Source organism: Brienomyrus brachyistius, chromosome 14 (assembly GCF_023856365.1).
Source record: "Brienomyrus brachyistius isolate T26 chromosome 14, BBRACH_0.4, whole genome shotgun sequence".
In the NCBI taxonomy this organism is placed as follows: Eukaryota; Metazoa; Chordata; class Actinopteri; order Osteoglossiformes; family Mormyridae; genus Brienomyrus; species Brienomyrus brachyistius.
This window is the reverse complement of record NC_064546.1, coordinates 21,102,375-21,116,445: the sequence shown is the minus strand read 5'-3', so window position 1 is coordinate 21,116,445 and position 14,071 is coordinate 21,102,375. Positions and strand designations below refer to the sequence as shown.

The window sequence follows — 14,071 nt, the reverse complement described above, 5'->3', positions numbered from 1 at the left end:
TGTTATCATGGCTACGAGGCTTAATAAAGAGATTCGATGCGGTTTTTGTCTTTGGTGGTTTTTATTTATTTTTTATTGGCTCGCCTGTGGGTATGTGTTTTCATGTACGATCAATAGTACGCTAGCTGTTTTAATAAATAATAAATTGGAATATGTACTTGAATCAAAGGATGTTATGGAAGGGATAGTAAATCAGATGTGCCGGATATCGGGCTAGCTAGTTTATGAATGAAAAGCAACAAAACACTGTCAGCGCATAGCTTATAGTTCGAAATCGCTAATTGCTCTCTAATAATAATGCTAAAGACACTATGCATTTAGTATAGTAAACTGTATACACTAGTCAGACAAGAATAAAGTATAATGATGGTTAATTAATTGCCGACGAACTTGGCATTATTTTCCATGTGAAACATAATTTGTTTAAATTGCCTAATAAAAGGTTTGGGGGTGCAGTGAGTTGAAACCTATACCAGACATAGACACTACGGTGCACGAGGCAGAGTAACATCCCGGAATGGAATGCCAGTGGATTATATGGTGCATACAGAATATGGTTAATTTACTGAGCCTAATTATCTGTTTTTTGAATGTGGGAATAAAATAAATGCAATATAGAAAACACATTCTCAGCAGGGAAAACCGTGCTTCCGAATGCACCACGAAGATTCCCACTAATAATTTGCAGAGAGTGGAGACGTATTCAACGAGAAATGTGCAAACGCAAGATTTAAATTAGTAATGGAGTCTTTTTTTGGAGCAAGGAACTAGTGGAGTTATCAGTTTAATGCCTACTTAATAATTTCGTTGATAACTATTGTTGTATTGTGTAATACATAAATAAATTTGTCAGATTTTTCCTCTTTATTATATATTATATATTTTCAAAATATATTGCATGCTCAATAGGTCTATTTATCCTAAGTTAATATAGAGATCTGTGGATGTTTAATGGAAAGTTACATATCAGATAGACAAAGCTTAGGGTTAAGCGATAAACATTTATTGAGTTGGTGAATGAATAGGCCTAATCTTAACAGAGATTTGCAATAATCAGCAACAGCTAGTATATCCAGACTGCTTTTGACAAATGTAAGTCTGTAGTGAGGTACCTAGCTGAAGTTATCACATTTTTGCTTATGCATTTTGGGTAAATTTCAGTTTCAAGTGCAGTAATTTGGTTCCACTTATTCTGACTTGAGTGTGTCCTTTATGAAAAGACTCTTGACGTTGTGGCATTCTCCATGGCAAGACAGGTGCACAAACTTGTTACACCTGACCCACACCTTTTAAAATGTGCGCAATTTTGCGGAATAAGATTTAAATACTTCAAGACATTTAAGACTTGATGCTCTTCAACTCTCCATTCTCTGATTTAAAGGAATCAAACTATACTCATGGGAGGAAGAAGCTCATTAGTTAAAGATGTTTAGACTAATTAAAGCTTATTTTAAGAAGAACGATGTCTCTGCCCTTAAATACATCATTCGAAATTGGAACCATTTTTTCCTAATCATGACTAATGCATATAATTGCAACAGATTACTGTTTTATAGAGGAACGTTATGTGAAATTCTCTTTGCGTTGGTTTTACGGTATTATTAAGTTTCATTTTTATTTTTTTTTAATTTTCTTGATAACTATGTATTGGCCAAATTGTATATAGGGAGGCAAGCTGTAACATATTAATATGTTTTAAAATATAAATGAATTCTTATTAAGTTTAGACTGTTGTTGAGCTGGTTTATGTAAGTATGAATATAGCAGAGGTTATTTTACAGTTATTGTACAGTACATTTCCCTTTCTTCCCCTGTAATAGGATGGTATGCTTGACCTCATGTCCTGTGCTTCTTGGGATTACCTCTAGACTTACCAGGACTCTGCGGTGAATAAGCAGTTTTGAGAAACTGGCAGAATTTATTTAGCAAGGAATTACTTGCATAACCATATTAATGATTAGGTGCTTTTTTATTTCTAATCTGATGTCCCTTTTCGTTATTTTTGAAAATATTTAACTTCTAAGCACCTTAACAAAACGCAAACTGGGTCTTTTAAAACTGCCAACATGACCACATGGTGTAATAAATGCTGCTTCCGAATGCGCCTGCTTTACGTACAAGGAGATAAGAGCACGGCGCTTTTCTGGTTTTGTTTCTTTAAACAAAGTAAAGCCCCGGTGGCTATTTTCCAAACCGTGTAAGACCTCATTGTTGGAGGTTTACAGCCAATATAGGCCAGCGACAAAGGGAAAAACAGGAACTGTCAAACTGGCTTCTCGTGTGCCCTGGCAGGCGACTCAAGATGAAGTCGCCCAGGTGTAGCGCACACGTCCGTGAGTCACCGAACATAAATGACGAGACAAAGCAGCAGCTGCCGTGTCTGGTCCTTTCGTGACAGCCCACAAGCCACAGCTTACAGAATGCAGTATCAACACCTCCCTCTTGACTCAGACCTGAAAGCAGAGGAACGGTGCACTTGCTGCTCCCCGTCTGGCTTTTACATAACAAGGCCCCGCTGCCAATCATTCACGCCCAAATATGCCAGAAATGTAGTTTAGTCTGTCCTAACTCTCAGGGAGGCAATACAACTTTGATTTTTTTTTCTTTTGGGGCCAGCTGGGTCACTTGTCCCTGCTGTCAAGAGGGAGCCCAAAAGGTCCTTTTAACTTTTAAATAAACTACTGGTATAGTTAGTCAAAAATACATATTTGCAAAAACTTTGTATAGTCTTTCTGAATCACATAAAAGCTTGTTATTTATTATCTTCCTCATTTTTTTTGTTGACACAGTGGTCGAATATGATTTTACTTTCCCTCCCTGTAATGCAAAATAATGGTTTGATCTGTCGCGCCAGAGTAACGTCAAAATGTAACATTTAGCTGGCCCCTCCCCCTCCAGTCAACTGTCAAGATGGCCAAGTCGTCAGACGTCAGGTGCTCACAATGGAGAGAAAAATGAAGAAGAAAATGATAGCAGAGATGCAAGAGACTTTATGGCCAGGTATTTCCCATGTGAATCTGACACAGAGATCAAAGAGTATTCATTTTCCAGTGGACGACTTCAAGGCATTATAGTTGGGAATGATAGCATGTCTGTAATATGATTGATTTTGGTGGTGGGGCTACCCCTTTAGCCTGTGTTTTGATTCAGTAGTGTGTGCTCTAAGTGAGAGCTTTTTGCCATGTGCAAATGTAACGTGCCTTGTGTGTGCATTACAGTGAGCCAGTAAGCTGCGCCCAGTCGCGAAATGTGTACGTGTATGTGAGAGAGAGAGAGCGAGAGAGAGCGAGACAGAGAGAGAGTGGTCAAGGTATACATTATTGTGGAATCACATATCCCCACAATGTGATAAAAACCTGTTATTTTGACGTTGTGGGGACCATTTTTTTGGTGCCTACAAGGGGAAATTCAGTTTTATAAAAGTCTGTGACTGCATTCAGAAAACTAAAACGTTGTATTATGTTTGGTTACTTATGGTTAAGGTTAGAGCTGGGTAGGGGTTAAAGTCATTATTGGAATTAGGGTTTTGCCCTTAGGAATGAATGGATGGTCTCAGCTGGTCAGATATGATCCCATTCTACCTTTATGAGCATAAGTATCACGTTGCTTCCTGACTTTGCAGCTCTAAGAGCTTCCACTCTTCTCGCACTAAGGCCTCTTTGCTTCAATCACAATGTGAAATGGCAATTTATAACTCATGTCATGCACCTGCACTATGTATATTGCTCGTCTGTTACACACTGTTCGCTGTATATATATAAAACAACAAGAGCTACTTAGCTTCCATAGTAAGCCTCTTACTTAGACTGCTTGTGTTGGGGTGGTGGTGTGCAGCTCTGTGGCTTAGAAAGTGTAACTGTGATTGAAAGGTCTTGGTTTTACTGTCCGGTTAGTGAGCATGACCTTCAACCCTAATTGCTCCAGGCAGGGACGGATTACGGACCGGGCCAGCGGGGCCGCTGCCCAGGGACCCTTGGGGTGCAGGGGGCCTGTGGGGCCCCTAGCCCAAAACAATTTGCAACGATTATCAACAATGTATTTTCGTTTGTCTATTTTAGAGGGCCTACATTCTTTGATCCTCTGCCTACAAGGGCCCCTGACCCTATAGGGAGGGCGTTTGGCTGCCAAGGGCCCTTGAATTGTGGTGGTTGTGGTGGTGGTGCTGGTGGTGGTGGGGGGGGGGGGGGGACGTTTTGCCCAGGGACCCACACAACCCATAATCCGTCCCTGGCTCCAGGGATACTGGCTGGCCCAGAGTCTTTTTGGATAAAAGCATTCAGCCAATAAGCAAATAAACAGCAGATGTAAAAGTCTGCTAAATTAGAGAGAACGAAACAACCCAAAGAAATGCCTGTTTTCAATTCAGTTTATTTTTTGAGGCCCCTTTGCCAGTTTGGTTAGGCCAGAGCGCGTAGCACTGAATCAAATGACAATGGCGCAGTCTGGCAGATGTATGTGACCTTTTTTTCTTTTATTAAAATGTTTTAGTTCTTTTCACCATTTTAGGCACCCAAGCTTATAATTTGCTGACAGTAATCACTTTTTTTCTGTCTAGCCGTGCACCATAGGTACCCCTTTTCTAAAAAAGGCCTAGTTATATAATGACATATATTGGATTTCACAACGTAACATTTCCTTTTACTTAGCTGGGCTGAAGTTAGCGGCAGCGATAAATAGATCTGTTTAAGTTGTGCCGTCAACCTTCTCAGGATTTTCATGCCACTCTTACAGCAGAAAAATGGGGGGGGGGGGGGGCACTGGTGATTTGTCTGACTGCAACATGCTTGCCAATAACAAAAAAGTGGCGAATTGGTTAACATTATGAAAAATGGTTTGACCTGAAGCATGGAAAAAATCCCACGGGAGAAAGGAGGGAGAAAAAGCTTATCACTAATATTCAGCGTCCTGGGCTCAAAGTTCAGAATTTATTAAATAATCAGTATTTCCTAAATATGCAAGGTTCCGATCTATCAAGTTACTTTTTAAAAAAAATTATTAACTTAGGCTTCTGTGTTGGCTCTGAGGTTGTCTGTGGTTTAAACAGAACTATAGACTTTTTCTGCTCATGGCCACTGTCATAAATAAGATATGAAAGCTAATATTGAGATATGAGGACCTTTGAATTGCTGCAAAATGTAGTAATGCAGACACAATGGTGACATTTTGATTAGTCTTTGATTTGATCCTGGAAGGAACATTTCTTTCTAATCTAAAATTTCCTGGATTGAAATGGAATCAATTTGTCACCTTCTAATGAATCACTAGCAAAGTTTTAACTTAATGCTAATTATTTTCTCAAAAAATGACTCTAATAACTAATTTTTATATGGCTATAAATTAGCAAGACCTGACAAAGTGTATTCTAAAAAAGCGTATTGAACTTAAGGAGTCGTCATCACTGTATCATGGGTCAGAACAGGACAGATCTCCCTTTTTCAGCTCTTTGGAAAAGAGATTTCTCTCTTCTTTTTTTCTTCTGAGATTAAGCAAGCTGGTGCAACAATTTGCTTTGAAAGGAACCGCAGAACTGAATTAGCTGAATGTGCCCTGACGTTTTTTGAACTCATTAAAAGCAATTTATGTGTCTTAGTACTCCACAGGATGTGTAAGAAAAGAATTGCGTTTTACACGGATTATTGTCTTTGATCCACTTTATAACCCTGTAAACCCTTCAGATGGGGGATATGCGGCTCAAACATGGGTGGGAGTTTAAAGTTTTAAGGAGGGATAAGCACTTTGCTACTTTTAAAGCTTCTTCCTGTCAGAGCAAAAGTGGATTCACTGCCACTTATGTGGTATAATTTAAAAATATACATGAAACCTATGAAACTGTTTTTTTTTCTCATTATTGCTGTGTTTGTTTATTCCTACTAAGAAATGTTTGTATATTGCAAAACTACTTGCTTTAGAGAACGTCTATAAATTCTGTACTGGTTCCACATTTTATGTATTATCATTCTCTGTGCTTCAGATCTCAGAAAGGAAGACTGTGATATTCAACGTGTGAAGAAAGTAACTGGGTCTTGCTTGAAATTCCTTCATAAATGACAGTAGCATTTGTGTTAACATTTATAGCATTGTGAGACAGGTTGCGAATGATGCAAACTGACACATTTTCAGTTCTGTTATAAACACTCCTACCCACTTCCGCCTGTTAGGAAGCACATTTATAATATTATGACTGAAAGGAGTTCATATTTGACTGTCCTGAAATGGCAACAGTAGCCTTTTAACTGTTTCCTCTGCTTTGTTAATGTCCAACACAAATTGCAACATAATTTTTTTCATATCATGTGTTTAAGCTAATCCAGTCTTTAATCAGCTTATAAGAGTTCATTGAATGCTCCAAGTCACTTCAGAGGGAATTTATGTCCTAGGGTTGAGACATAGATGCAGTATGCAATGGCAATCATTTTTGCACAGTCCTTGACCTCTGTTTCAAACATATGTAAGATACACCTATCAGCCATAACATTAAAACCACTGACAGGTGAAGTGAATAACACTGATTATCTCAATACCCCTGTAAAGGGTATGTATTCTATATTAGACAAGTGAACAGTCAGTTCTTGAAGCTGATGCATTGGAAGCAGGAAAAATGGGATCTGAATGACTTTGACAAGGGCCAAATTGTGATAGCTAGATAACTAGGTCAGCGTATCTCCAAAACAGCAGGTCTTGTGGGGTATTCCTGGTATGCAGTGGTCAGTATCTACAAAGAGGGGTTCAAGGAAGGCCAACCAGTGAACCAGCAATGGGGTCATGGGTGCCCAAGGTTCAGTGATATGCGTGGGCAGTGAATGCTAGCCGGTCTGGTCTGATCCCACAGAAGAGCTACTGCAGCACAGATTGCTGAAAAAGTTCACGCTGGCTATGATAGAAAGGTGTCAGAACACACAGTTCATCACAGCTTGCTGCGTAGCCACAGACCAGGGTGGCCATGCTGACCCCTGTCCACCATTGAAAGCACCTACAATGGACGTGTGAGAGTCAGAAGTGGACAATGGAACAATGGAAGAAGGTGGCCTGGTCTGGCGAGTCTTTTGTTTTTTTTTGGGGGGGGGGGATTGAGGTCTCTACCCATTCAAGGTTGGTTTTGATTAGGTTGGTCCCCCATCCCCACATAACTTACACACAGGGGTTTGAGGAAATGTTTGAGGAAAATTGTTCAAAGTGTTAACTTGACCTCCAGATTCCCCAGATCTCAATCTGATTGCGCATCTGTGGGATGTGCTGGATTAATAAATGCAATCCATGGAGGCCCCACCTAGCAACTCTCTGGACCTAAAGCACCTACTGCTAAAGTCTTGGTGCCAGATGCAACAGGCAGCAAAATATCTTCAGGGATCTTATAAGGTCCATGCCTTAACAAGTCAGGGCTATTTTGGGGGACCTACACATTATTAGACAGGTTATTTTAATATTATGGCTGATCGGTGTATCGTATGTTTTAAGATGGTAACATAATATTAATCATTTTATCGCATATTTTAGTATTACACCCGACCCAATAGACTATTAGGTAGATCTTATTGTATGCCACTCAAAATTTAATGGGATCTAAAAAGTGTAGGAAATGCATTGATGTGTTGGTCATCTTGGTATAGTATCAGGTGTTAAATTAGAACATCAAGTACCTATTAATCATTTCATAAACACCTGTCTGGGAGCCAGAGAACTGAGCATTGATAATAACAATAAAATCTTCAATTTAGGATATTTCATTTATAATTAAAATAGTATGTCAAATAATGATTCACTTTGAAGTATGACAGCAGAACTCTAAAAGGGATGTGAATTTCAGTTTACCTAAAGATTTTTTGGTAACACTTTACATTAGGTGCAACTTCATTATTCCTTTATGATGCATTCATAGAACATTCATAAGCAGGATATAAGTATATCATAACCATATATGCCTTAACAGCTTTGATATACATTAATAACAAAAGTGAAAATAACAAACATTAAAATTGTATAATTGCATAATGTTTATTAATATATATTAAATCTGTTAGTATATAATAGGATGTTAAGGTATACTGACAATGTTGCTTATGAATGTTCCATGAATGCATTATGAAGGTGCAATGAATGTTCTATGAATGCATAATGATTGCATTATGAAGGTGCAGTTAATGTAACATGTTACTGATTTATTCCTTGTCCAGAAGCGTACACTACAATATTTTGACTTGCAGACTGCTGCTGGGGCCTGCTGCTCTGCAGGGCCGACCACACATGGCGTTACAGTGCCCCTCTTAAACTTTTGACCTCATCCCAAGGTGATAGTCAGATTAGGTGTTTGAACAGCGGGTCCTGGTTTCCCCCTGGGAGGCTCAACGTGGGGATCCTCCAGACTCAGATGTATAAATGATGATATTACAGCGACAGGCCATCTCCCTCCTCTGTTTTTATTAGTTACACAGACCATCAGCCCCCTCTCACCTTTAACATGGGAGTTAACCTTAATCTCTCAGAGATGGAAAGTGAAAATGAGTGTTATATTTTATACCCATACTGGTTACGACGATCACTATAATTCTTATAACTCAAATAAACATGATTAGCACTTTTTTAGTGATGCCGAGAATTTCACATGGAAACACCCTAGCACTGACTGTGACCTCTGTCCCACAAAAAGGAGATCGCACCATCAAAGGGCCTATTAATTAGATTTCGGAAATGTCCTGTGCAGCTGATTTATATTTTATAAAACCTGAATCTTTTGAGCTTAATGGGCTTTCTCACTGTACAAGGAGGGAATGACCTGCTGTTATTTCTATCTATGCAAAGACACTGAGAAATGTAAGCACATTTCATTAATTTAGCTCTTTTTTGATGCATTTACTTCTATATTCTGGCATGTCTTCTGCAGTAATATACTTGGCCATGCTTTTCTAAATTATTAATATTTACTTTCAGACATAGTAAAAATGACATTGTAATTTTCAATAATAGACGAATAAGTAATAAGTTACAATAATAGAGGAACATCAGAAAATCGTTTGATGTTTGTATGGTTCTGTCAGTTAGCATAATGCTTAATGTTGAGGCATTGTACTTCACAATGACATATTTATGGACATTACTGATTTCAATGTGGAAAAAAACCTGAAAAAGATACAGTATGCTACATGTTTTAATTAGTGTCTAATTTGATACTATTCCAAATTAGATACTAATTAAATTAAGAAAAAGAGGAGAAACTAAGTTTCTCATTCTCATGGTTTGTATGAATACAGCTAATTTAAATATTCACACTTCCACGTCCAGCTGATATTACAAACCAAGCACTTTTATTCATAGTTCATATATTTAATATTTACATATTGCACACTAGATGGAATGTTCATACATTTAATGTACAGAGACAAATGATAATTTGAATATATAAATATATATTATATGTCACATTCAACTGTGTTCAGGAAATCGCTCATTTTCTTTCATAGAATGTAATCTGCACATAAATATTTGTCTCCGCTTAAGAAATATTGTCTAACAAAGACAAAAAGGCAAGAAAATTGTCATGCAATTTATAATTTAATCGTGGGATCTAGTGTAATCCTCATTTAAGAATGAGTGACTGGAATAATTCAAAGGAATTTTCCACTAGCCTTGCTTAGCCAGTGCTGCTAAGGAACCATTAGCACAAAAATAACCATGAAAGGCATGTCACATAAACATGATTGTAGTGTTTTTTGTATAAAAATTAACACCTTTTTGTTTGGCAGCAGGACATTTAACATTTTCTCCTCTTCCAGGAAACATCTTCATTTCTATCATCAGATGTAACGGCAAGCAAAACTGCAGTTTTAAGTGCTTCCGGATAGCGCTGACAGCTTATGAATCACTCTGTCCACATAGTTCTTTCCATTGCAAAAATATATATTTTTGTTGGTAACGATGGATGAGAAATATTAATATTTTGAAATAAATTTTCCCTGTTGTTGTCCAAGGCACATTCTTGGTTCTCTGTGTCTGTGTGGTTAAAACTGAGGGAGATAAAAACACAACGTTCAATGTTACAATGTTTCCCTGCATTTCATTGAACATACTATAAAAAACACGGCACTCCTTAGCAGGTTGACTAGCGGCATAATACATAGATGGATGATATAATCTATATCAGTATATATAATATTTATTTATGACAATACAGCATTATGCATTAGTTATTATGATACAGATTATTCACGTGGATTATTCATTCACAGTAGAAATACCATTTTTATATATGGTAGAAATAGGACTGAAATATGGATCCTACTCCTCTACCCAAAGCTCATAATGAGGGATTTACCCTGAACCAGCAGTTCCCCATCATCACTGACATACACTGACATGTATAATGCAATATGAATGGCCACATGACCTGGATAGCATTTTATCACAAGATGGGTGCAGCGTATCTGGAAGATGCCCAATATGGTCAGACTTGGCGCTCGATATTTGCCAGTTTTGTTATGTTATGTAGTTCTGTAACCTAGCCAAAATACATATTTAACAGCACTACATTCTTTGATCTAACAGGAAGATACAAATAAAATCAAATGAAGTGCTTTACTTCTCAGGGCACTAGTGTCTTTAGCGTAGAGTATAAATTGGATTATAATTTTGATATTTTAGTTATTTATACTATCAGTCAAAATTCTTGAAAAACGCAAAAGTCTATACAGAATTTTCTATCAGTGATCTAAGTTATAATGTAACTTCTTTAAATATATGGTGTAATGTCATTTAAACAATTTGTTTCTTTTTAAGGTATTTGTAATACATTTTCATCCAAAGGCAAACTTTGGAAGTGGAGGTTTAAAAGAAAATATTTGGTAATAACCAAAAAGTGTTTCTTACTTGCCAGATTTAACCATCCATACATCTCTGACTTCCCGCTAGGCTCGTGAGTAGTCTTGCACATCTTTTGTAATCTGAAAAAGTACAGCGATCATTCGTATCTGAACTGGAAAAAGACACATTACATCGCAAGGGATTATGCATAAATCATGATCGAGTATAGCATTAATATTTAAATAAATGGTTTCGTGTAATATAAATTAGAAATGTGTAAAAAGGAATAGTCTTGGATTCTACACATCAGTGCCAATAAAAGACCGTTTTACAACCTCTTTTTAAACCCCAATCGACACGTGTTAAACAGATCACTGATTATAGCAAGGCTTTACATTGTCACTGCAGCGTGATGTATTGTGGTAACACTTACATGCTGGTACTGTACAGTCCCTGGTCGTATGATATAGCCTGTAAAAGTGTTTACTACACCTTGGACTAAAGTAGAGGGGCCCTAAAAGAGGAAGGAGACACAGTTTCATTCGGTGCTATCACGCATATACGCATATACACACATGCACTATAGTCACACGGGAACGTCTTACCGGTTAAGTGTTTTAAAAACTTTTCCTTCTGCCTTAGATCCCTAGGAAAGACCTCTGGCGAGAAAACAGTGCAAAACACATTAGCATTCAGGGTCAATGAGATCGCCAAGAGGTGTATATTATAACGGCGTTTGTATACATAACACTCAAAATGCTTATTTTAATCCCCTCAAACGCATACATGTCACAGGGGCTTGAATTTGTTGTCCAACAATGGATTTACAATAGTAAACTTCTGATTCGGTATTTGCGTTATTTAAATTGATTGTAGAGTGAAAAATAATGTTTTGCAATAACATCAAACATCTTTAAATGCTGTTTTACCGCATGCTGTTTTATGTAATGTTTACAGAGATAAATGTTGAGCACCTACCAACACTTTGAGCATTATGATTCGTTTTGTAATCTTGTATATCCCTTGCATCAATTGAATGGTCAGGTCTTTTCGTGGAGTATTGTGACTTGGGGCTGTCCTCCGCCTGCCTCTCCTTCATTTGCGTTACTCTGTCCATTATCATATGAAATAAGCTTACGTCGTCCTTGGCGTCTATGCGACCAGTACTCTGCTTGCAGTATCCGGCAGTGAAGATCAACAGTACGAGTCCCATAAAGACAGGTGTACGCAGTGCACTCATCGCTACTGAAATCTGAGAAATCAGAGCCTCGCTGACCCACGTCCTTTCTTATAACCCTGCAACACAAAAATATTCTTACGACCAGGAGTGTTCTTGGTATCAAACCAACCCTTTTATAATCTATTCAGACATTTCCCATGTAAATATAATGCATCTTTAAATGCACCTGCAGACGTAATCACTGTAATGAATGCAAAAACGCACTTTTTACTAATACTCTTTCTTACTCGTTGCTTGTTTCTGTATCTAACCTAAGTTTTTCAGAGAAAGCTGAAAAATAATTATATATCGAATTGCCTGTAAAAAATTAAAAGAAAAACACGCATCCTGTCATGTTAAACATGTTACAGAATCCTATAACGCAGAGCTATGACACTCATAAAGTCCAATAATTAACTTTAAAATCACGCTAACGCGAAATACTTGTTCGCATCGACCTCCAAGCATAACCGAGGCTGCGGAAATATAACATACTGAGAAAGTGTAAAAATTACCTGTGTGTCTCTTCGTTGCAGCCTTATTCTCAGCGCGTTCAGGGATTATAAGTGTTAAAGTGACTAAATCGGTCCGGTCGTGGGAGCCCGTCCTTATCCGCAGGTATTTCCAAGATAGCCTCAATGCACGACAGCACTAGGACCGACGGCTTCTTATATATCTTTATAGAATGCACTTGCTGTCATCGGCTTGTTGAATCGACTCGAAAGTGGGTGGAAATTGATAAAAGCTCCCCGAAAAGTTTTTTTTCTTTTTTTCCCAGTAGGTGTCTTGATGAAGTTTGTCTCAGGTCTATTGGGTTAGCTTACTTTTTATTCCGTCGCAGACGTAAGGACCTGTCCCTTGTGGATTACCCCGGCATGTCTTTAATTAGAATGGTGATAAGAACGCTTGCTGAAAAATTCATTTTATTTTCCCGATCATCAGTCCATTCCGCCCGAACAGAAATAAATATTTTTTTATTTTCTCCGGTTTTTCGTCAGTTCCATAAGGTGGCAAAGATGCGTGTTTACCAGGAACTTTTTTGCCCCCCTAAACGGGAATCCGTATGTGTCACGAGCATTTACGAAAGCACGCGAGGTTAAATGGTCGTTTATCTCTTAATTTTCCTGTAAGGATGCTTCAATCGATTCATGTTTCACTTACATTTTCAGTGCAATGCCTGGAAATCCGAACAGAAAATATAATTATAAGCAATTATGGTAAGTACCGCATTTATCTGTTGCAGACGGGGGAAGAGAAAACCAGCTTCTTTGCAGGAGTATTCACAGCAGATTTCATTCTGTACAAACCGGACTGAGAAGAACATCAAAAGGCTTCTTCTGCCAATATTGGTTTCGTTTAATTTGTACACCACTCCCTTTAAGAACAGAAAAAAATCATGGTGTAATTGACTCCTCTTTTACTTCCTCCTCCTCTTCTACCCTCAGTTCGCGGTAATGTACTCGAACGGTACTATGTAGCTTTTAGCACAATTTCCTTAGCTAATCATAATCAGATCTGGATTAAATATAGCCAATCATCTATTATTACACGTGTAATTATTACATTACAAAGAATATCTAGGAGCAACATTTTGGGCTCAACATCGCCGCTTAGCGAATTAAATTAAGAATTTGTAGTCTCGTAATGGATTATAAATCTGTTTGATCAATCTATTTAAAGAAATTGTATTCAAAGAAATGATCATAAGACGTAATAACCCTCACTGGTTTTATATTAGCCTTTGTATGGCTTTTCTTGTTTTTATGATAGGCCTACATTATAGAAAAATGTTTTTCTCTCATGTAAGATGCAAACTGAAGTAGCATTAGGATGTTGTATTTGTTGTTATTGCATTAAACTAAAATAATTAGCCCACGTGAAAATCATTTTGGTGACTGGTTGAAACTCGGTGCTGAAAGGATAGCGCACACATCTGTGTTTCAGATTAGAAGTTTGTCTAACAGATAACATGGCTGAAGTAGTATTTTGGTAAAACAATCCGTAAACTTTACTGAATGTTTCATTAAGTCAAAGATATTGGTTTAATACTTCTGGAAATAA

At 37.7% G+C, this 14,071-nt stretch overlaps 1 protein-coding gene and 1 long non-coding RNA gene across 2 annotated transcripts; one reads left to right on the top strand and one right to left on the bottom strand.

The window, feature by feature from the left end:
* The first annotated feature begins 69 nt into the window (after window positions 1-69).
* LOC125707738 (uncharacterized) lies at window positions 70-9,835 on the top strand. Its single transcript, XR_007382350.1, has 3 exons — window positions 70-90; window positions 2,899-3,000; window positions 9,768-9,835. It is a non-coding gene; the product is annotated as an uncharacterized LOC125707738 (long non-coding RNA).
* A 23-nt stretch (window positions 9,836-9,858) lies between these two features.
* On the bottom strand, window positions 9,859-13,492 carry LOC125707736 (ALK and LTK ligand 2b-like). The gene is made up of 6 exons (XM_048975033.1): window positions 12,526-13,492; window positions 11,770-12,087; window positions 11,397-11,450; window positions 11,225-11,305; window positions 10,858-10,931; window positions 9,859-9,998 (listed from the first exon to the last, which is right to left on the bottom strand). The coding sequence occupies exons 2-5, from the start codon at window positions 12,029-12,031 to the stop codon at window positions 10,867-10,869; spliced, it is 462 nt and encodes a 153-aa protein (XP_048830990.1). The 5' UTR covers window positions 12,032-12,087; window positions 12,526-13,492; the 3' UTR covers window positions 9,859-9,998; window positions 10,858-10,866.
* Between the last annotated feature and the right edge of the window lie 579 nt (window positions 13,493-14,071).

Coding starts and splice junctions, on each gene's coding strand:
- LOC125707736 (XM_048975033.1), bottom strand. CDS start 12,031: ATGAGTGCACTGCGTACACCTGTCTTTATGGGACTCGTACTGTTGATC. Junction 11,451..11,769: donor TCATAATGCTCAAAGTGTTG/GTAGGTGCTCAA, acceptor TTTTCTCGCCAG/AGGTCTTTCCTAGGGATCTA. Junction 10,932..11,224: donor GGACTGTACAGTACCAGCAT/GTAAGTGTTACC, acceptor GTACTTTTTCAG/ATTACAAAAGATGTGCAAGA.